Source organism: Pseudorca crassidens, chromosome 4 (genome assembly GCF_039906515.1).
Source record: "Pseudorca crassidens isolate mPseCra1 chromosome 4, mPseCra1.hap1, whole genome shotgun sequence".
Classification (NCBI taxonomy): Eukaryota; Metazoa; Chordata; class Mammalia; order Artiodactyla; family Delphinidae; genus Pseudorca; species Pseudorca crassidens.
In genome coordinates this window covers 33,651,027-33,675,801 of record NC_090299.1, presented here as the reverse complement: position 1 = coordinate 33,675,801, position 24,775 = coordinate 33,651,027, and the positions used below count along the sequence as shown (strand labels likewise).

General features: G+C 33.8%; 1 protein-coding gene across 3 annotated transcripts in view; it reads left to right on the top strand.

The window, feature by feature from the left end:
* The window catches only part of GSTCD (glutathione S-transferase C-terminal domain containing), a 132,095-nt gene that overhangs the window by 1,020 nt on the left and 106,300 nt on the right, over positions 1-24,775 (top strand). For all 3 annotated transcript variants that reach the window (XM_067735416.1, XM_067735418.1, XM_067735417.1), the window contains exons 2-5: positions 7,466-7,906; positions 8,526-8,993; positions 14,029-14,280; positions 18,378-18,471. In XM_067735416.1, the coding sequence (XP_067591517.1) occupies positions 7,487-7,906; positions 8,526-8,993; positions 14,029-14,280; positions 18,378-18,471 (1,234 nt within the window). In that variant the 5' untranslated portion in view covers positions 7,466-7,486. The remainder of the gene's footprint in view (positions 1-7,465; positions 7,907-8,525; positions 8,994-14,028; positions 14,281-18,377; positions 18,472-24,775) is intronic.

Genomic DNA, 24,775 nt, shown 5'->3' with positions numbered 1-24,775 from the left:
TAACCATGGTCACTTAAATATTGTGAAAATAAATTCTTTGTTATAAATACAACTGAGTGATTTGCTATCATATTTAATAAATCAAACATTAAGCTATGTGACTTTTCAGCTGCCTGGTGGGGAATATACACTACTGAAAGGATTGCCTTAAGCATACTTATTATTTGAAATTATGTTTGAGTTATACCTGAAGGCATTGTTTTAAGAGTCCTAACTTCAAAAATAAATCTGAAAAACTCAGTGAGATTTGACATTTATTTTATCAATTCTTTTATTTTTTTACACTTCTGTTACATGTTTGCCTGCTTTAAACAAAGCTCAAACTTTAACTTCTGTAGTAGAAGGCCCATCAAGGGTCTTGGGGGGTTTGTTTTTAGTTTTGTTTTAACCTGTGTTTACTTTGTAGCTTTTATATCACCTGTGATTTGAAATAAGAATAAAGACTGAGTATGCAAGTGGGTAACAGCAGCAATTTAGCAGACCTTGAAACTTAACAAATTTTTTTTTGAAACTTAACAAATTTTGAGGCCAGTCAACTAAAATATCTGTAGTATACACAGTTCCTTAGCATATGTTGTTTTTATCTTCAAGTTTTTAAAGTAGCCTACTGAATTCTGTTATGATTAGTACTTGGAAAGCAAGGATTTAAACCATTTAGTTCATAATAAGCACGGGTATTGGTTGCTGTGGGTATTCAGTAATTTTATTTCAGGCTTGCCGATGTTTCTAACATGTTAGCATTTCATGCTGTGGATCCCTATTAATTTTGAGGTCAGGCTTAGCTGCAAGCATTATGATTCTATGGCAACAGATGATTCCCTGATTCTCCAGAGAGGACACACTTCCCTTATGGCTAAGGTTACAGTACGCTTTTTTAAACTGGTTTTTTTTTTTTTCCCCACTTCTTGCCCAGATAAGCAGCTAATTTTAATCATAGGATTTTGTCCTCTAGGACTTAACGATATGTGTCCTCATATTACATAATGTAGTGAGCACTGAAATGGCTCAGTTTTTTCTTTCCTTTTTTAAACTTTACTATCTAAGGTAATAAGCTGCTATCTAACTCTGTAGAGGCAGGCTTTTCTTTGTTTATCTATATTATTGAAAGAAAGTTGTGAGATTTGCAACCAAATACTGTTATTGTTATGTATAAAACACAAGCTAAGTTCTAATATTCATAATGTTGAACATTTGATTGTAGTGGGGAATTTTAATAGGTTCAAATTTAAATTTGAATCTTTAAGAAAAATAGGAGTTTGTGATTTTTTTGTATTTGTAAACTGCTTTGAACTATTTATTCTGTACAATATAAGCAGTTAATATTCAAGTGGACTTAGGGTGTCACATTTATATTCCAACATTTTGTGACTCCCCAGCTTTCAGCCTCAGTAACAAACAGATTTTTTGAATATTTGGTTGGAGAAAATCTTTTCAATTCAACACAGATCCCTTATTTTCCCTGAGAAGTTTGGAAGTATAAAGCATAATTTAAGGCTTGAACTAAACATTCCTTGAACTAAAATTTGAGTACTCTTCAGCACTGGAGATATGTGAGGTAATAAGTGCTGTATTCCTCGCACATAGTAGCAAACTCAGTAAATATTTGTTGAATGAGTGATTGGGTTTCTCAAATAATTGACCTAATAATTCCAATAAACGTCTAGAATAACAGCTGAAAAAAAAAGTGATGTAAAGAAAAAGAAAGCAGAATAAGGGGCTAGGAAGTGATGGGAGTCCTTTTTCTCAGGACAGACTGCTCTGAGTTAATATTCAGAGACCTCAGTGAAATGAAGGAGCAAGCCATGTGAATATCTTGGAGAAGAACATTCTAGGCAGAGGGAATAGCAAGTACCAAAATTCTCAAGCGTGGGGACATTGCTGGCGTCTTCCCAGAACAGCAAGGAGAACTGGCTGGAGGGAAGTGAACAAGAGGGAAGAGGGGTAGAAGATCAGGTCAAAAAAGAAACACAGCTAGGGTCACATCAGGCCCTAGAGACCATGATAGGAAATTTGGATTTTATTTTAAATGTTCTGGGGAGCCAATGGTTGGTTGTGAACAGAGGACATGGACTGATTTATGTTTTTAAAGGATCACCCTGACTATAGTTGCAGAATGGACAGTTGTATTGAGTGGAGGAAAATAGTTAATGAGCTTTTGCAGTAGTCTTTGTAAGAGCTAGTGATGACTTAGATTAAAGTTATTCGTAGGGGTGCTAAGAAGTTAGATTTAGCATGTATTTCAAAGGTAGAAATAGGGTAAGAGAGAGAAAAAAAGAAGTTGAGTGAGACTTCAGAATTATGGGCCCAAGCATCTAAGTAAATGGTATTGCTGTTTTATCAAGAATGGGGACTACTTGAGGAAAGAGGAACAGGTTTAGAAAAATGTCCAAGTGAAGATGTCAAGTAGGATACATGTGTAGGAGTCTTAGATGATATTTAACCCTATGACACTGTAAATCACCTCGGGTAGTGCCGTTGTAAGTTGTGGCCCATAAGTCATGGAATCACTTTAGTGAGTACTAACCAACATTAAAACAATGACACAACCCTGGAGGAGAAGAAGAAGAAAGAAAAAGCAGGGTGAACTGTCAGTTATATCTCATGTGGTAGGATATTTCTTGGTGATTCTTTTGTTTCAGTATTATTCAGTGTATAATGACTTTCATTATAAGGTTTATTTCTTATTGAGTGGCATGATCAAATTTTGAAAGCCAGTAATCAAAGGGGTGAGTGTAAGTTGACAATAGGGTAAAGTACTGAGCTACAGGTCACTAAGAGGTCTGAGGAAGATCCAATAAAGGGAATTAGGAAGGAACTATCAAAAAACTTAATCCAGTGCTAAGAATTGTCAAATAACTCTGCCTTTAGCATGGAGGTTTTTATCAAGGACAGTTGCTTAGAATAACATAATTTCTGGTGGTTTTCACTCTGGTGAAATTGTTGCTGTAATAAAATTGCAATATGCTTCAATTTATGAAGTTTATAAAGTAATGCTATTTATGTTAGAAAAATACCTATTCCTTAATGTTTTCCAATAAGATCCCTTTATAGATTCAAATAATGCTTTTGGATTGAAGTACAGTTCTTATCTATGTAGTGGGAGTAAAATGTACTTTTAAAGATTATTAGGATTGAAGTAGTGCACAAAAGTTCTGTGTGCTTAGCACATAGCTGGTGGACAATAAAATGTACATAATATTATTTAGAGTTGTATTCTTTGTTCATTTAACATTTATTAAGCTCCTATCAAATCCCAGGCCCTGTGATAATTTCTTATTTAAAAAAAATCAACTGGTTAATATTTAGTTGCAGTTGTACACTTTTTATATATAATATATAACTTATTTATCTATTATGTAATATTTAGTTGCCATAGATCCAGACTTGAATTTTGAGCACAAAAGTTTTAAACTATTTTTCCAGTTTCCAGAGAAGTATGCTTATTTTCATACTTATTTATGGTATTTTTTTCTTTCTCTCTCTATATACATATGCAAGGAGTAAAGTAGTAAAATGGTTTTAGATAAGAAAACACCTATAAAACTCATTTCCCCTTTCATGTGTGAAATGTTTCATTTTATCAACACCAAGATATATTAATTGGAATGAGAATGGAAAAAAAAGATTAAATTCCTAATTAAACCTGTGACTACTTCGTCTGTTTAAAAATATCTTTAAAGATTCCCAAATAATGAAACCAAGGCTTAAGTATTTTCTTTTTACCTGTTTTTATTCCCTCTGCAACATTCCCAAGCAGGCTGGCCTTTCCAGGGAGGAGATGCACACTCCATCAGCTCTGTTCAGTATCTCACGTTTGTGGTGGTGTCTGCTGCTTTCTCAATCCATCACAGGAACAGTTGCAGTGTGGCACCTGTCAAAGCTGAGAAAGCAAATGACATACAGCACTTCTGTGCTTGGCAGGAATGTAGTCTGGACTAACAAGAGCTATGCCCCCAGCTCTGTGTGTTGGAGACCCAGGGGATGATTCTACAGCACCTACCTTTTTTAAAGCTCATGACATAAAAGTAATAAAATAAGGAATTCTCTAGGTAGAAATGGAGAAGAAGAAGAAAAAAAAAGAAGGTTTCTTTTGAGGGTATTTGCAGACTTTAAGTAAAAACTGTGTTCTACTTTCTTGAAAAATTAAAGACATAGTACAAGCCAAAACCAGATATCAAATTTGTACAGGTTTGCTAATACTTAATATTTATTTTTGAAATTACAGTAGTATTTAACGTGGAGAAATTGCCCAGGGAGAGTAATTTTTTTTTAACTCTAAGATCATTAAGTAACATTTTTAATCTTCAAGGGGAAGAAAAAAAATCTATATTTAAAGAAATAAATTATGTTAAGAATCAACAGTACTGGGACTTCCCTGTCGGGCCAGTGGTTAAGACTTCACCTTCCAATGCAGGGAGTGCCGGTTCAATCCCTGGTTGGGGAGCTAAGATTCCACATGCCTTGCGGCCAAAAAACCAAAACTTAACAGAAGCAATATTGTAACAAATCCAATAAAGACTGTAAAAATGGTCCACATCAAAAAAAAAAAATCTTTAAAAAGAATCAGCAGTGCGTTGCATTTTCTCTTAGGCATCTCATTAATTTTTAGATATCTCCAAGGGCAGATTATTGCTATTCTATTTTGTTGACATTTAGCATTTATTAAGTGCTCACCGCAAAAAAAGTTTCTAGAATGTGTAAAAGTTAATTCTCAAGGTTCTTACGTGCCTTGGGAAGTGGCAAATATACACGTACTCTAATTTTTAAAAAAATGTTTCTGCATATCCTAAATCAAAAGCTGTAAAATAGTATGATGTTGTTTTTAGTTTTTTGTTTGTGTGTCTGTTTTTTTTTAAGTGTTAGCAGGACTAGTCTCTAATTACTATTTCCTAGACTGCTGGGCAAATGAGGAAATCGATTATGTTTTGTTTCGAATCTGCTTATTGGGGAAACATTTAGGGATCTTTATAGCATCTCACTGTCAATAAAGGGAGTTAAGAGGATTGGTAAATTAATCAACAATAGATATATAGGGATAAACTCTCCAAAGAGACTATCGATTTTCTACAAAATGTTGGTTTCTTTTGCCTGTGAGCTTTAACAAATGCCCTTTAATATTTTGTTTTAAAATCAGCTCTAGGTGGAGGAAAAAATAATCCAAAAGGTAATTAAGTTAGCTCAGGGAGAAAATGGTTTCCATGGGTTAAAGTGTTGTTGCTTTTAAATTACATGAAATAAGTTACCCTTAGATAATCTTTTAAATAAGTAACAAACCATGGTGCAGATCTGTTATGTTTTAACAAAAGAAGTATAAAACACTGGTGATCACTTGCATTATCAAGAAGTTTTCCACGACAGTACTTTACTAACAATATCCCTTTGTTATAATGGATTATTAGCCCTTTAATAAAAAAGTTGAGGACGAAGATGATTAAAGAGTACTTAACTATTTTGCTTTTGAATTAAAAAAAAAATCTAAGGAATTTAGAATATAAAGGAAATTTAGTAAATTTTAGCACCCTAAAATTCAGGTGCACTAATATTTCAAATACACTTAAAAGAAAGAGTTGCATGTGTACTTTTTAAAGGCTTTTAATATAATTTTTAAATAATTTAAAATAATTTTTTCTCCAGTATACCATTTTCCTGTTACATGGTGAATGCTTTTAAAGAGTGCCATCTAGTGTCAGTTTTGGAATTTTGATTTATGTATTAGAACATGGGGAATTTTAGACCCAGGAAATGTAGAAATCAAACAAAAAGTCATAATTGACAAAAGTCTTAAGGATTGTGACTTGAAAACACCCATCAATAATTTGACCACAAGGTTGTGTACGTTTGCATCTTTAAAATAACCAACATGTCTATTCGTCCATGCATTCACTCAATATTTCTTGACTATATATATATATATATATATATACACATACACACACACATATATATACATATACACATATATACATATATATGTGTGTGTGTGTATATATATATACACACACACACACACACACACACACATATACATATAGCAGGTCCTGTTTTAGCATAGCAGTGAATAAAATAAAATTTGTACTCTCATGGAACATTCTATTGGGCTAAGACCAAAGTAGATAACGTAGTATGTTACAATAGTAATAAATGCTGTGGAGAAAAGCGTAGAAGGGGATGGAAATGTTTTTTCAGGAAAAGTGGGAGTTGGGGTTTGCAAGTTAAATACAGTAGCCAGGGAACATCTCAAAAAGTTGATATTTGAGTAGGTACTTAAAGGAGGTATGGATGTGTTCTAGGCACTAGAAATATCAAGTGCCAAGGCACTGAGGTGGGAATGTACCTAGTGATTTAGAGGAACAACAAGCCACTTTTGCTGAAGCGGTGAGCGAAGATGAGAGCTGATGAGATGGACAAAGAGACAAAGAGAATTAGATCAAGGAGATCTTTGTAGACCATTGCAGGAGCTTTGCCTTTTCTCTGAGTAGGATGGGAAGACATTAGAGCGCTTGAGCAGAGAAGTGACATGATTTTATTTCATTTTTAACAGTATCATTTTTGCTACTATGTTGAGAATAGACTAGAGGATGGAAAGCAGGGTTAGGAAGCAATTGCTATAATTAAGAAGAAAGGTGATGGTGGCTTGGATCACAGTGGAAGCAATGAAGATGGAATGAAATAATCAGATTTTAGGTATATATTGAATGTAGTGCCAAAATAAATTTTTAATGGATTAGTTATGGGGGTGTGAAAGAAAAGAGTAATTTAAAATGATTGTCCAGGTTTTTGGCCTGAAGAGCTGAAGGATGGTGTTCCATTAACTGAAATGGGGAAGATTCATGAGGAACAGGTTTTGGGCATAGGGAGAGAATAAGAAACTTGATTTTGGACATGTTAACTTTGAGATATCTCAGTTATCAACATCTAAGTTATGGAGAATTTCAAATATTTTTTTCTATTGTGATTCAGCATACAATAGCTCATCACATATCAAAATCCACTTTGGGAGAATCCATTTCTTGTGAGAGAATGAATATATCCCCCCCTCAATTATTATATTTTAGGGGCATAAAACAAGCAGTATTCATCAAGCTTCTCAGAGCTATTATCCCCAGACAACTCTAGGTATTCTTGGTTATTTCTTATGTCCCATTCTATTCATCTTTTGTTCTCACCTGTGGTGAGACCCCAAAGTATCAATACTTGACTGGGAGAGTTCTATTGCCAAGCACCTGAGGTATGCTCTTTTTAAAGGAGCTGGATATAAAATCACCCTTAAGACTAGTTAATTGGGCAGGGTAGGAATCTTTGTTTTGGAAGCCATTTATTCATTCCAAGAACCAATTCTTGTAGAATCATATCTATCACAAATCCCTGCTGATTTCTAGAAAATGTTTTTAAAATGTTCATCTTTTATTTTAGCTTCGCAATTGCTATATTCTAAGACCTATAACCGCTTCAATTTATGCTTCAGGTAACCCAATGAAAGAAGAAAATGAAAGGCATTAAGAAAAGTCTTACAGAAGAATATCTATACTTGGACTTTTCTCACCAAAAAGAAGGGTGCATCTTTCCTCTTCATACATCTATAACTTTATTTTTGTTATCATACTGTGACTGCAAAATCTTTAAAGTTTGCTTAGTCCTCACTGGAGAAAGCACAGGCATTTCACTACTTAAAAGTGTACTGTCTGAGGATGTTGAAATACAGATTATTTCAAGGCAAGAGCTTCCACCAATAGTCCAGAGTTGCTGTTTACCTGCAGTAGTAGAAAGACCAGACAATTTCTGTAGAGCAGGACTTGCTGTTGTTCTGAGACACATAATCCAGAAATCATATGAAGCAGACCCCTCAAAGAAGGAAATTTTGGAACTTCTGGGTTTTAAGAAGACTTGCTTGAAAGCCTGTGCTGAAGTAAGTATAATGTCTCTTTTCTGTTACTTAAAGCCATAAGTGAAAACACATTCACTTGAATATTTATTTGAACTTTCTGTTGGAAAATAAAATTTAATTTACTTAAAAGAAACTGCAGTAACCAATGAAAGAGTTAAAATAGCCCTTCACATATACCGATATTTCAGCGCAGTATTGGAAGATAAGAATTTAAGATTTAATTTATGAGGTTTAGAGACATTTTTTAGGGAAAGATTTCTCTTTTTTTTTTTTTCTTTACCTTTTAATTACGTTGAGGATTTTTAAAGGGGATTTTACATATGAACAGGAGCTCAAAGTAGCAGTGTTTCGGAAACCGAGCTTTTTTAGGGGGAGTGTACTTTAAAGGCTTTGGGAAGTGAGGATTTATTCGGTAAGTGGACACAGGAGAATAGCATATATTCCAGATACAGGAATGCTGAACCTCCATTGTTTAATGTTATCACTTCTGAAGCACTGTAATGTCTCTTGATAGAGCGTAAAAGCCTAGCCCAGAGATGGTTTAGCTCAAGACTTAAATTCTCTAAACCAATAGAAAGTTATTTTTCTTCAAGCTATGTTGAAAGTAAAGAATCCTTTCATTTCTTGTTTTGTTTTGCAGGTTAGTCAGTGGACCAGGCTATGCGAACTTACCATCCCTTTAGCTACTGAGAATTTTCTCAAAGAATCTTCTGACCAGCCCCCAGCTATCCCTGCTGAAATACTAGAGCTTGAGAAGAAGCTTAGTGAGCCCGTTAGGGTACATAATGATGACAAACTCCGGCGGCAGAAGCTGAAGCAGCAGAAGGCTGCTGGGGTTAGGCCTCCCCTTTCTAAGGAAGAAACGAAGAGCAAGGTCCATAGACAGGAAACATCTGAAGAGGTGGACTCTTCATCGGCGAGCCTGGAACTGAGAGTGGCATTTTCAAAGCTCACAGTACATGAGGAACCAGCTCCTGCCAACAGGGAGCCTGCTCACGTCAGAAAAGCGAAAGCTTCTGACCTTCCGCCTCTGGACCATGTGTTTGTAGAAGGCCTGTACTTCACTTTGGCAGATATTGTGCTCTTGCCCTGTATCCATCATTTTTTGGTAAGGTTTATCAGGAGTGGATACATTGCTGTATGTTTCAGTCTATAAACTGCCCAGGTTTGAGTCCCTATTTCATTTCTTAATACCATTATGCTTCTGGGCAAGTTATTAATATCTGTCTCCGTTTTCTTATATGTAAAATAGAGATGATAATAGTGCCTTCAATACATGTTAGTAATTATTATGACTTTTAGTTTTGAGTTGCTAAAAACATTAGCATTTTTTATGATTATTAATTTTAAAATGCTGTGGTGATCACCTTCTAATACTAGAGGTTCCAGTATTAAAATACTAAAGACTCTTGTCAGCTATGTTTTATAATTATGTAGTCTCTTCAAATGCTAATTTCATTATGTTAGATATTTTTAAATCAGAAATATTTTACCCTCATCTCTGTTATGTTACATAGCGGGCAGTACTATTCAGTGCTGTGGGAGATTATTTAAGGAAAGTTTCCTTTTTCGGGTACACATATATGTATATGTCTGTGTACATATATGTGTGTGTACATATATATACATATTTATATACATACATATATAAGTGTGTGTATGTATGTATTTTTTTCTGTCTGTGGAGGGAAAAAGGACAAGGTAAAAGTAGTATCAGAGTGAACATGGGAAGCTAGAGCTCTCTGCAGCTTTCCAGTTGGTTTTCCAGAACTGCATTTTTCTCACTTTGAAGCATTTCACCGTTTCCCTTACTAAGGAATCAGATATTAGATTTCATTTTGATTATATATCACCAACACTTCAGGCATCTCTACTGACAGATGAGAAGAGATTTCTAATGAAAATCTATATATTTGGGGACCAGTCTTCACTAGTAAGTTAGGTGGCATTAATCAATTGGCATTTTCTTAAAGAACATTTTTCTTTAAAATGTAAACGAAACAAGATTAGAAATCAAAATAACTTCAGAATCAAAGGATGTGAGAACAAGAGATCTAGGAATCGTTTAGATGTTGATTAGTATTGTAAACGTCATGTGTATTCATATTGTCCATGGTGCTGGGTTGGGAGAAAAACAGATTTTTTTCTTTTTCGTAGTCAAACGATTTCTAAATTCTCTTGTCCCTGACTCCCCCCAGTCGCCCACCTCTGCTGTTATTACCGACTTCAATCATTAGAGCAGTCATTTGGTGCATATTAGGAAATACTGTTGGTATTCATGGCTTCTTGGTCTCCTTGGATAACTATTTGTTCCTAATTTCATAAAAATCGAATCAAAGCGGCACTACCATTAATTCATTCATTTGAGAAATTTATTGAAAGCCTACTGTATATGTCATGCCCTGTTGTATGCACTAGGAATACAGTGATGAACAAGACAGAAATGGTCCCAGCCCTTATGGAGTTAATATTCTAATAGAAATAGAAGAATAGGGAAGATAGAAATGAACACGTAGACAAATAAATAATACATATTTAAATAATGGTAAGTGCTACAAAGAAAATCGAACAAGGTGATAGAGAAGACTTGATTATTTGCTTTCAAAGGCAACAAAACATAAAAATTGGATTCACCTGCATAAAGGTTATTTTTAGATCATTATCCAGCCATCTATCCTCAGCTAAATTGCATTTAATTTTAGCTTAATTTAAATACTGTTTACCTGATGAGGATCAATTGAGGTGGAGGTGTTCCTAATTGAGAGGACTTTTTCCCCCTTTAATCAGGTGGGACATCAGCCTGACCACTGCTGAGTAAATCTACCTAATATTGATACAACTAAGGAACTCTGTTTTCATCTCAGTTTAAAATAGCGGAAAACTTTGTTATTACATTTATTCTATGATTAAATTCTTCTGTTTTGACATTATGTAAACGAATTCTCTAAATATTTTCCTTTGTTTGTTTGTGTTTTTCCTAGATCATCACATTTTCTTTCAGTAGTTAATCTTTCTTTGCCAAAGCTTTGATGTTATTTCTGTTGTATTTATTTTCCTCCTGTAAGTCATCTTGGGTTATGAAGCAGCCATTTTAGTTCAGACGGTGGCTATGAAGCTGAGCCTTTATACTTGTATTAACACACATTGAGGTGATGGAGTAGTGGTCCAAATGATCAGAATTAAGATCAAGTTCATGATCAGGAATGAAGTTCAAGTTACTAGGTTTGGATCAGAAACATGGAGTTGAATCTAGGGCCAAGGTATTTAGCCACAGGAATAAGATCAAGAATATGAAAGAGCAGTCAATTTTGCTAATTCAAGGTTTGGTATACCAGAGGTCAAAATTAGAAGAGTTAGGGAAAATACCCAGTTTTGCTAAACAGAATAAAGCCAAATATGCAAAACAACAGCAGGGAGAGAGGCTGAGGTGTTACATCTAAACCTCTGCTCCAAGCTTCTCTTCCTCTTCATAGGATGTTAGTGTGCAAAGTTAACCACTGATAGCCCAACACTTCTTCCTGGAAGGTGCCTGATAAAATCCTCTCCTCTGGAAAGTTTCAGGAATGGATTAAAAAAGAATAAATTAAAATGCATCTTATGATTCCCCCCTCCCTTTATTTGTTAGAACCTTCTAGTACACAGAATAGGAAGCAGATGGGAGATATAACAATGAATAACCATACTAAGGCAAAATCTTGCTTCTCTCTGATGCCAGAACATTTTATAGTTATTTTTAAGTTACTGCTACTAAACAGGTACACTTTGATAGAACTATTTAAAAGATTATTCTACTCCTGGAAGACAGAGAAGTTGACATTTTATGAAATATTTTTGTAACTTGAACATTTATGACTTAATACATTTTAACTTCTAATGCTTTGAATTTAGTTTTTTAAAAATATGACGCATTTATTACTAAAGTAAAATCATTGTAGAAATTGATTTTTGAGCAAAAATACCTATGTTAATTACCTCTTTCACTGTTCCCATTGGCATAAAATTGAGAATAAAATGGGAATCTCACTACTGGCTGGCATATTGCAAAAATTATGGATTCCGTAGTTAATTTATATTTTCCATCCCCTGTCCTATTCCTTAGGTCCTTAAGAATTTTCAGTTTTAACTCACCAGTTCTAGACGATAAGAAAAGACCCTGAACTAGGATTATATTTCCATTTAGACAGGTTGTTTACTATTTTTTATACTGCTTACACTGCTCACCTAAACATTTGTTGATTATGATGTGTTTTTGAAAGGGTAGACATGACTGAGGATATGACATAAAAGAATTACAAAATATTTTGTATAATAAGTGACTGGAAAGTAATGCAGAGGAGGAGATCTTTTGGATAGGTGTAATATCTTGCTTCTCTTTTTATTCATACAAGTTTTTCTGCCTCTTGCTATAATTAAATACAAAGCCACTAGGATTTCAGTTTGTGGTCTTGATAGCAATTTTTTACCAATATTTTGAGAATAAATTATTTTCTTGTCCTTAAGTAACTCTGGTATTTATAATGTTTTGATCTTATCAGCCAGGTAACATCTTTTAAAAATCATTTCTTAGGAACAAATTTAATTTTCATTTCACACATTTAACATTAGCCTCATCCTTAAATATGTCTTCTCAGGTGTAATTAATGAATGTGGTGCGTACCTCCTGAGCTGTCTGGGTATTAGCAGAGCAGCCTGGCATATTGATTAAATGGGATGACCTGTCATGCAGAGTAAAACTCCTCAAATTTTTTAAACATGAATTATTGTTTAATCACAACTTATTTTCAAAAGGAGGGCAAGATGTCATATGCGTCTAACAAGGAAGAATAAATCACTACCAAGGGGAGTAAAGGAAAGGTGAGGAAATGAGAAATTTCTTATTTGATTAATTTATCATGGCTTAAAGCTCAATTCCCATAGCACATAATCTGTTTCCAGGCAATTAAGTATTTTGTTGAGAATTAGAAACTTTTTGGCTCCCAGAGTACCATTTAGACAGTATTTTTCAAACTTTTTTACTTTTCACAGTAAATAATGCATTTTACAAGGTGACTGAGCATACAAATACAAATATACATCTTCATATTATATATATGAATATAGATATATAAACAGAAAATAACCCACCTTACTACATGCTATGTACTCTGATATTTTCTATTTAATTTCATTTAAAACAAAAAAAATTTTTTTAATTGATTTTTAAATCTCCTAATGGGTTGTAAGCAGCAGTTTGAAAAACACTAATTTAGGGGATTATTCTTTGAGGTCAATAAATGGTTTCTTGATCATTTGTTCATTCACTCAGTATTTTTTGCAAGGCAGTGTTTTAAGCGCTTGTAGTATACAAAGAGAATTACACATAAACCCTATTCTTATAATCAATTCTTATTTAACCTTAAAGTCCAGTTAAAATAGACTATATATATGTGTGAAATTTTTCATTAATTTTCGTCCTTTCTGGCTCCTGTTTTGGCACTGATTATTGCTAGATACATTTGTCGAGATTTTCTGTGACTTGACCTTTTCATTTTATCTGTTCATAAGTCATAATCTGTTTGTAACATTATAACTGTTTCTATGGAAACAACATTCAGTGTCTCACAAAGAAGCAAGAACATTCTAATTTTTAAAGAAATTGAAGTTTGGTGGTGGTGCTGGAGAGAAAGCATCTGACCAAGAGAAAATAAACATATTAATTTACATCAGGGGTAATGGTTTCAAATGCTTCTAATTTGAATAAATAAAAGGCTTACTTTAAATGCTGCATCATAATAAACAGAAACAAACTACTGATAAATGCAACTACATGGATGAATCTCAAAATCATATTGCTAAGTGAAAAAAGACACATTTTGTGATTCCATTTAAATATATGAAATTTTAGAAAAGGCAGAGTTATACACATGAAAAGCAGATCATTGATTGCCTACAACTGACTGTGGAGCAGAGACTGATGGCAAATGGTCACAAGGGAACTTTTTGGTGTGACGTTGAGCGTAATGGATTATGGTTGTGCAACTATAAATTTACTAAAACTCATTCTTTAAATGTGTGAGTTTTATGGTATGTAAAGTTACCTCAATCAGCTCTTATAACAAACAAAAATTATATAATAATGTGTTTTGTTCTTTGTAATTGCCTAGGTAATTATCTGCAAGAAACTTTCTGAAAAGCTGGTAGAATTTCCACTGCTGGCTGCCTGGTACCAGAGAATTCAGGAAGTGCCAAGAGTAAAAACAACAGCTTCTCAGTGTGGGATCCAATTTCTCAATTTACCAGAATTACAGACCACCTCGAATGAACAGCAACCAAGCTTAGATGAGGTCCCATGTGTAGAGGAGCAAAATGATCCTTCATTTATAGGAGGACCAAGACCCACCATGACTAAGTTAATGGTAATTAAATTGTTTTTATTAAAATTTTGTTTGAAAGATTCCATGTAATAAAGTTGCTGAGCATTTTACCCCAACTTGTATAACATTTTTGTTTTAACATTTTATAAATTTTATTTATATCTCTCTTGACCAATTAATATTTGTGCTAGTCTTTGGATTTAAGTGAAATACAGTAAATTGAAGATTTTTAAAATTATGTGTTTTCGGAGCCAAACAAGTCAGAATATATATTTTTAAGAGTATTTTTCTCAGAATTTTTTGTTTTTATATTCGAGACACCAAAGTCATATCACACCTGGTCAAGTTTATTGTTTTAACCTGACGTTTTTCTGTTGCAAGGAACTGGTTTCTCAGTTTCTTAATTTTGAGGTGATGATTTGAATTAAAGAAATATGAAGATGATTATCTCAATATATTTTCCAAGGTTTTGTCTAAATTTAAGATTTTTGAATTCTTTGAATTCTGTTTTTACTTTATTCTTTGATTTTATGACTTTTTATTTAATAAGAGTACATGATTTATTTTTCTCTCTGCAGCATAATTTGTTTCTAATAGTACTAAGTGTAAAAGTTTTCACCAATAGGCTTTCTTTTCTCTATCATTCAAAACAATCTGCGAAAATGTTTTGCTTTTAACTTAGACTGTTTGAAGATTTGTTCGAATAGAAAATTCATGAAGTAATTTGAGCTAGTCATCTGAGTTGTATTGGAAAGAAAATCATTATATTTTTTAACTTGGGTTAGGAAGTATATGAGTTCTATAGTTAACAGAAAGTCTGCTGATTTAGAAAAGCAGATTTTAGTAGTGACACCAACCCCTTATCTCTTCAGCTAAGCTTTGTTAGCCTAGTGGTGAAACAATGAAACAGATGGTACAGTTGATTATAGAAGATATCAAAGCAGGTCCAAAGTTTGATGTGTCTTGATCAGATGGTTATATTGCTCAGCGATCTCTCGTTTACCTCCTGAGTGTTTTAAAAAAAATTGTCAGGAGAGTACTCTTGTATTAAAGTACTAATTTTAAAAATTTCAACAAACCAAAAATCTGTACTTTATTTTAATTCATACGTATGCAGTCTTGAAAAAGAGATTGGTAATTCAAACTTTTCTACCTGTGCTTTTCCAGCAATAAAATGACATCAGGAAAGAGATTTGCATTTGATACATTTTAAAATATTTATAAAAAAGAGACAGGTGACTAGAATTTAAATTCAGAAAAAAGTTAATAAACAATTGTACAGTAGAAACTAACACAACATTGTAAAACAACTATACCCCAATTTAAAAAATAAATAAAATACATATGGACAATAAAAAATTATAAAAATAAGCGCTTTTGTAATAATATAAAAAATATAAAGGAATCCTGAATTTTTAATTTACAGGGGATGTGTTAGTTCAGGTCCTCCAGAAGCAAATTCCAAGATGGGGTTAGATGGGCAAGAGGTACACTGAGGGAAACATCTGTGAGGGAAAGTGGGGAGGGAGCCAGAGGAAGCTGCGGGAGCCTTCAGAACGTGGTGCAGTTTTGATCCCTGTGCTTGAATATGGGAAAGGAAGGAAGGTTGGGTCAGAAGAGTCAGACTTCAGTGCAGTTCTAAGAAAGTTTTGTCAAGCTAGTGGGGAATCCTTGAGCCTGAGTCATCTGTCAGAGAGTTCCATATTTCTCAAAAATGGTCTGCCACTCAGTCTCTGAGCCCGAGACTCTCAGTCATTGGCTTGGGAACAGTCCATGGGAAGGCTATACTAGAGACCAGGTGACTTGGGTTCTAGTCCCAGCTTTGTAGTCAAGCTAACATTATTACCTTCAGTAAGTCACTTAACCATAGGGTCTCAATTTCTCTTTTTATAAATTAGGAGAGTGTACTCCTCTGTACTCGTACAGAGGAGACTCTGTACAAGTCATTTCTGATTTTAAATTTTATGATTATATAAAAGTTGACTAGGACATCACATCTGCAATTTTATAAGAACGGAATGTTCACATCTAAAATGTTATCATTTCAATTTTCATGTAATTCTAACTTGATAGTGTATATTGGATACAATACATTTTCTTTTTTTTTTCTTTTTCACTTTTCCAACCTTATTAAAAAAGTTCACCATAGTAACATTTTCCTTTTTAATAGGGCATTGTTTTTGCTACTTACGAGTTTCTCTATTGTCACATATTTGAAAGACAATATTATATCAAATTAACATATTCTATGAATGTATTAAATTTTTTTTATACTGTAACGTTTCATTTCTGTATAGTCACGGTTTTTTTGTTGTTGTTTTTTTGTGTTTTTTCTTTTTTTCTTTTTCTTTTTTGCCAATTGCAATGAGGACACATGAAATTGGCCCTAAGCAGATGTGTAAAGTAGGAAAGTTTTTCTTAGGAACGCTCACATCTCGCCTGTTTTTCCTTCTGTTTTCTTACGCACAATCTTGCCTCCAAAATCTCCCTTATTCTATAGAGGTTTTAAATTTATTTATCCAGTCAAAAAATGTATATGTGTCTACTAAACACCAGACATTGTTCTGAATGTTGGATGTATGAAGAACAAATTGGACTGCCTTCATGGAGCTTACGTTCTGGTGGGGGAGGTAAATAAAGAAAAAACACAAATAAATGTATAGCACATTAGGTATTGATAAATTCTATAAAAAAAATAATGTGGGATGGGGGGGTGCAGATGATTGAGATCAGGATCATTTTTTAGATAAGGTGGTCAGGAAGGCTTATCTGACTAGGTGAAGACATTGAGCAAATGACCTGAATGAACATTTGAAGATTTGGATGAAGTGTTGTAAGAGGATCCAGCTAGTAAGAAGACCCTGAGCAAATCTACAGAGACAGAAAGTGGATTAGTAGCTGCCTAGAGCAGGGAGCTTTGGGGAGAGAATGGAGAGTGTCTGCTAATGGGTATGGGACATCTTTTTTGATGATCAAATTAGATAGATAGTGGTGATACACAACTGTGAATATTTTAAAAACCATTGTATGCTGTAAAGGGACAGATTTTTATGGCATAAAAATTATATCTCAATATAGTTGTATTTTATGGAAGACTCTAAGTTAGGAATAAGTGTGATGAAATGAGGAATAGCAGGAAGTTCAATATGGCTAGACTAAGGGAGATAGGAGAGAGGTAGATGATGTCAGAGAGATGTGTTTATCTTTCTGGGGGAGGTAAGTACTCTAGACCTCTATACTTGTAGCTATAGCTCTACCCCAACAAAAGAACTTTGTACTATTTCCTTTGGCACTGAAATTCAGCTAGTTTTCATAATGGAAAGTAATCTCACGAACTAACCGATACAAAGGGGTTAATGATAGATTCTCAGGGATTTTTCTTTTGAATAGGATATTCCTGCAGATAAAAAAAAAATTTAGAACCATAGATATCTATCCTGTAGGCTGTGGACACAGAATGTGATTGAAAAGGTTCTGGGAATCCATGTGTATGCCATGCCACTGTCTGTAGATCAAATAAATAAACGTATAACTTTTAACATGAGGAAGGAACCTGAGAATTGTTTTATATATGGAAGAGGGATGATCATTTTTTAAAATGGTGGGGAAAAAAATGTTGGGAACCATTTGGTTAAAACAAAGGGATCCTTTTCTAGAGACTTTGTAGATACTTGTAAAAGACTAGTATGGATGATATTTTGGGATGAGTGTTAAAGTAGGGACTTTTTGATTCTGTTAATATAGCTCCTAGGCTGTGGCAATTTTTGTATAATCCAAGACAGAACTTGATGGACATATGCAGAGTCAGTTTTGATTATGTGGATTGTTTTTGACAAAACTTTTATTCTCAGGTGACTTTTCTTTTTGACATGCAATATTTCTAAGTAGCTTATTACTTCTGTGTCACTTCAGGTAATAATTTAAATAGGAAATTTAATAATAATTTAATAGGAAAGTAACCATGCTGTTAAGAAACTCAACATATGTTTCTTATGTAACTAAATATTTTGAGGAATACTTGATGATTATTAAAATCTGTGTCCCTCCTTGCCAGTATAGGAAATAGAAATTTGGTCTTCTAGAACATAACAGGATTTTATTAATTTATTAATTTGGAAAGGGCCTATCTCCTTTTCTAGGAAAAAGGCATTGAAGTGATGTTTTCTCCCCACCCTTGCCCTACTTGGACCCTTGATTGGGATGCTCTTCCTGCAGCAGTGAGCCCAAAGGAAGGTAAGGTTGTTTTTTTTTAATCTTTTTTTTTTTAAATAAATTTATTTATTTTATTTTTGGCTGCGTTGGGTCTTTGTTGCTGCATGCCGGCTTTCTCTAGTTGCGGTGACCGGGGGCTCCTCTTCGTTGTGATGCACAGGCTTCTCATTGCGGTGGCTTCCCTTATTGTGGAGCACGGGCTCTAGGCGCACAGGCTTCAGTAGGTGTGACTCACAGGCTCTAGAGCGCAGGCTCAGTAGTTGTGGTGCACGGGCTTAGTTGTTCCACCGCATGTGGGATCTTCCCGGACCAGGGCTCAAACCCGTGTCCCCTGCATTGGCAGACAGATTCCTAACCACTGCGCCACCCGGGAAGCCCCTTTTTTTTAATCTTTAAATATTACTCATAATCTGGATACCCTCTTCAGATCCATCTTCTAGTTCTCTCTTTGTCTATATCTAATATACTGATCATACTATCCACTGAGTTTTCATTTTATTTTTATTACAAAATTTTACAGATACACATTGCTCTGATTTAATATTTCTCATATTTTCCTACACTGCTTCATCTGTTCCTTTTTTTGTCTTTGCTGAAGTATTTTGAAGCCTATCCCAGATAACACGTCATACTATAGTACACACATCTAAAAAATATTGACATCTTAAATAATCACATCATTATCACGCTTTATAAGAATCAGCAAAAATTCCTTCATCATCTGATAACCAGTTCATAATCATTTCCAATTGTTTAAAATATTGTTTGAAAAAATATTTTGATAATTAGATTTTTAGTTAAATAATATTTTTATTGCTAAAAACTATATTTGGTTTGTTTTGATAATAAACTTTTCCTTGTTCATGTTTCAGTTTCCTCTTTTTATAATTGTTTAACCATAGTGATTTTATATTGTGTATTTTAACATAGTGATTTTATATTCTGTATTTATTATTTCTAATAGCTGATGTTCATAGAGGTCTAATTCTGCTGTTTGTTGTTTCTGTTGACTTCACTGCCAGTGTCTCATATCCCTATTAGTTCTGTAATTTTAGATTATAAATTGATTTTTTTGGTTATTTAAATCTTGGAATCTTGTGGGGCCTGGGATAGGAATGAATTCCCATGGAAAGGATTTATATTTGTCTATGCCAGACATCTTAAAGTATTTAACTTAAGGCACTAGATCTTAACATATTATTTTTTCAGGTTGAGATTCCTTCAGCCTTTTCTGTCTGGAACTGAGGTTTAAACAGAAAAGTTAACTTTTTTCACCTTCCTTTGCTGTTGGGTAGAACTCTTTTTTTTTTAATGCATTTTTTCATAATGAATATAGCTTTTCAAGTTTTCTGCTTTCATGTAGTGATATTAGTTTCAACTCTCCATCATGCTAGGGATCAAGGACTAGCCTATCTTCTTTGTCTTGCTGTTAAAGCCTAGATCTCTGTTGTCAGCAAATACCCTCCAGGGAGCTATAGTGTCAGTTCAAGATTATTACACTACTTTTTAGTTCCTTTCCCCCTTTTTAAGGCCCTATGGATTTTCCTTACTCTCAGAAGTCCAGTTAGACATGTAAAGGATGATTGTTGAATTTTAAATGCCATTTTAGGTATTTTTAGGTGAAGAATTTTTTTTAGCTCAATGTTCTATTTCTTTAACTGTTCATGTATTCTTTAGTTTTATACTAATCCAAATATGTTTTGATTTTTCAAATGCTCTTTGAAATCATTTGTCTTCCTTTTTCATATTCTTCTCTTCTATGATGCTTCCTGATATTGCCTGTATCTTACTAATCAATTCTGTTCTGTCAATTGAGGAAATACTTTAGTATGGTTCCAAAATGGAAGAAGATTATGTTGGATAGTTAAGAACTCTGTTGCGAAGATATTTGTATAAAAATGATATCTATTTTTTGTCTTTTATTAAATATATGAAAAATAGTCACTAATGAATTTGTTAATGTTTTACTTTAAAATATTTTGACACTTTACAAAGCTTAAATGTTTGTTTTTATGTGCAATTAGATTTTCTATACTCTTCAGTTATAGTATAGATTCCGAACGGGTTAAACCTATAATTTACTAAATAAAAGTCATATTTTTATTAATATTTATATTAAAAATTAAAACAGCTTTTAAGTGCCACATGCTTTGCTTTGTCTATAATGTCTGCTATGAAGGCAAAATAATATTTTCACTTATTAATATGAGGACTCAATTACATCTGCTAACAACTCAAAGTTGACAGTAAGCATTCGTGTCTAGTCATTTTACTGGTTAGAAGTGCATATCTAATGGAGCTCATGGAATATATTACTCATTATATCCCTTTAATTGGATCACCTTGTTTTCATAAATATTATGACAAAGATGGAGCTATAACAGCAAAGCTACATGGTGTACTCACATTTCATTTACTGTTTCCTAAACGTTTATAGTCTTGTTAAACTAAGGTAGAATTGTGGCATTTTAGATGTTCTGTTTTCAGTTCTGGCAGTTTCAATATTGCATAGTCATAGGATCTTTGTGAAATGAAATTATTCACATAGAGGTGCAGAGGTCACTATGAATGTGTTCTCATGATTTGTGCTCTGGTACTGTCTTTTAGGAGAAATTGAATTGTAATAAGGTATTATTGGTACTTGGTTCATTTAGATGTTTCACAGACTGCTTATACTGACTGTATTGAGTTACATCAAGATTGTGGTGCATATTATAAGAATCAGCTTCTTTACCATCAAAGACTGTATTATATTAATTCTCATGATGGAGTCTAATATATTTCATAAGCCTGTCTAGTCTCTTATCCTCTGCTCTCACCCATTTCTCTCCCTACATCTTACATAACATCCCCTGAACTTTTTGCTGTTCCTTATACAATCTATATTTACTGTCTCCCTGCCTTCACCATTATTTTTCCTCCAGCCTTACATAGTCTTCTTTCTTCTTCCCATTCCACTGAAATTATTATCGTCTTTTAAGGATTAACTCAAATGCTGCTTCCTTCATTAAGCCTTCTTCATGGATTATGGAGTCAGCCTGCCTGAGTTTGAAACTTGGGCTACTAGCTAGCTAGGTAACCTATGGCCAGATTCTCTACTGAGAATGTCTGAATTCTCTGTTTTCTCAACTGACAATTCTCTGTACCTCAATGGCCTCATCTGTAAAATGGGGATAATAATACTACCTACCTAATGAGATTGTTAGTACATTCAATGAACTAATATATAAAACAGTACAGTGCCTAACTATAAATAGTAAATGTTAAATAATACTAATATAGTAGTCAGAGTAGTCAGTAGTAGTCAGTAGTCAATCATTTTCTCTCAACATTCCTTTAGTACTTTCTTATACTTCATTTTGATACTTATAGAATACTTCTGTTATACTAGTTTACATGCATGTTTTCCTTCTCCAGTAAACTGTGAGCTCTTTAAATATAGGACTCCTGTGGATAGGTCCTCAATAATTTTTTATTAAATTGAATTGGATTGAGACTATAGATCCTTTTTTTAACTTCCCAAATTTCTAATTAAACCATGCAATGTTTTTGTCTCATATAGATTTAAAAGGCTAAAATAATTGGGATTATTTAGTTTTAAGAAAACAGAACTGAATATTTAATTTACATTATCATTCTTATGGTTGTCATTGTTAATATTATTATTATTACATATCTTTAAATGGACTTTTTAGGAGTAAGTTGCAGACATCATGACTCTTCACTTCTAAATACTTAACTGTCTCCTTTAAGAACATTTTCTTATATAGCCATAGTACAATGATCAAAATAGGATATTTAATTCAGTACATACTGTTGTCTACTATTCAGTTCAGTAGATTGTAGTACATTTAGTTGTCATGTCTCTTTAATTTCCTTTAATGTGAAACAGTTTCTCAGCCTTTCTTTGTCTTTCATACCATGGACTTTTTTGAAGAGTTCAGGCCAGTTTTTTGTAGAATATTTCTCAATATGGATTTGTCTGATGTTTTCCTCATGATTAGATTAAAGTTACACATTTTGGGCAGGAACAACACAGAAATGATGTTGTGTCCTTCTCGGTGCCTCCTTATCAGGAGGCATATTATGTCTGTTTGGGCCCAGTGATGTTAACTTTAATCATTTGTTTAAGGTGGGGTCTGCCAGGTGTCTCTACTCTAATGTTACTATTTTGCTCTACTGAGTTATTAAGTAGTTCATGGGGAGATATTCCAGACTACATAATAACTTGTTTCTTTTCAAACTTTCACTCACCGATTTATATTCGTTTGATGCTTTCTTGCCTGTGATAGTTGCAAAATAGTGATTTTTCAACTCCATCATATTCTATATTTATTAATTGCCACTCTACTGTAAGAAAGCCTTCTTTCTCTTTTTTGTCTTTCTTCCCTTTCTTTCCTTCTTTCTTTCTCCCTTTCTTCCTTTCTTTCTTTCTTCCTTTCTTTCTTTCTTTCTTTCTTTTCTTTCTTTTCTTTCCTTCTTTTGACTCATGAATTTTTGTTTTATTAAATAAGTTATAATATATCACTGTCATTATTTATTTCAGTGCTCAAGTTGTCCCAGGTTGTAGGTGCCTTCAAGCTGGCTCCTGATCCTTTGGAAATGCCCCAATCATTCTATGATCATGTCCTTAATTTCTGGCATAACAAAATAATTACAGGCTCATTTTGTCATTTCCCTGCCCCAGCCATAGAATCAACTGTTTCTCCAAGGAGCCCTTGTTTCTTTTAGTAGAGAATAGTATTTAGAAACTACGATTTGGGCACTAGGTATGCTCGTTGCTAACAGTATTGCTTCTAGGTTCTTTCGGTAGAGATATGTACATATAGACAGATACATTAGGAAATAGCTGTATGTATACATACATCTACCTACACATACATAATCATACACATCAATACCTACTATATCTATATATCTATGTCTATTATCTACATATATTGAAAATCATGAGTTTATGCAGATACCTCTAATTCCAATCCAATACCACAAGATTCTTCCTAGTTTTTCTGAATTCAGTATCTGTATCTACATTTTCCAACAGTAAAAATTAAAGCACCAAACATCACCTATGTATTTGCTCATTTGTTCAGTCCTAGAATATATGGACAGTAATTTGAGTTGCTTTACCCATATCTCTGTGAAAAATACACCTACTAAGTTGAGTTCCAATTTGTTTGCAGTTATTTTCATCTTTGAATTGAGGGTATATGGTCACAGTTCTCACGCAGGTAACTGTGATCAGATGGTTCTACGGCAGATGAACTATGAAAAGTGAAAAATGAAATGTTTAAGTTAGTATTAGTCATGTCCCCTGATAGAAAATCTTCAACCAACATTTCCCTGCACTGAGAAGATCCAGGCAATTGCATGTTCTCTACTACCTGTTGTCCTCACATACCTGTGATTTCTTACTCTAATGAACTAGGATAAATACTGTGAACCTGAAGACTCATTTTGTTAAGTCCAGAGACACCTTTTGTTCTTGACCTTTGAATTTTTGCCCTCTGAGTATGAAAGAAAGAATGGATATAGTCTTTTGCCTTAAGACCTAGAATAGAGCTGCTCTAAGTCACACTCCATCGATATTTCCCTACGGCCTTTCTGTTCTCCAGTAGTTTTTACATGGCTGGTTCCTGTATTAGGAGTGGCTCCTAGTCCCTAATAACCACATCAATCACATAGAAGGGAGGAGAGTCAGAAGCATAACCTTATAGAAGAGAAAGGCAATAAGAAGACAGTTGCTTAGGTGTTGTACCAGTTATAATCTCTTCTTTTTTTTTTAACATCTTTATTGGAGTATAATTGCCTTACAATGTGTTAGTTTCTGCTGTATCACAAAGTGAATCAGTTATACATATACGTATGTCCCCATATCCCCTCCCTCTTGCGTCTCCCTCCCACCCTCCCTATCCCACCCCTTCTAGGTGGTCACAAAGCACCGAGCTGAACCCCTGTGCTATGCAGCTGCTTCCCACTACCTATCTGTTTTACATTTGGTAGTGTATATATGTCCATGTAACTCTCTCACTTCATCCCAGCTTACCCTTCCCCCTCCCCATGTCCTCAAGTCCATTCTCTACGTGTGCATCTTTATTCCTGTCCTGCTCCTAGATTCATCAGAACCACTTTTTTTTTTTTTTTTTTTTTTTTTAGATTCCATATATGTGTTAGCATACGGTATTTGTTTTTCTCTTTCTGACTTCACTCTCTATAACAGACTCTAGGTCCATCCACCTCACTACAAATAATTCAATTTCGTTTCTTTTTATGGCTGAGTAATATTCCATTGTATATATGTGCCACATCTTCTTTATCCATTCAT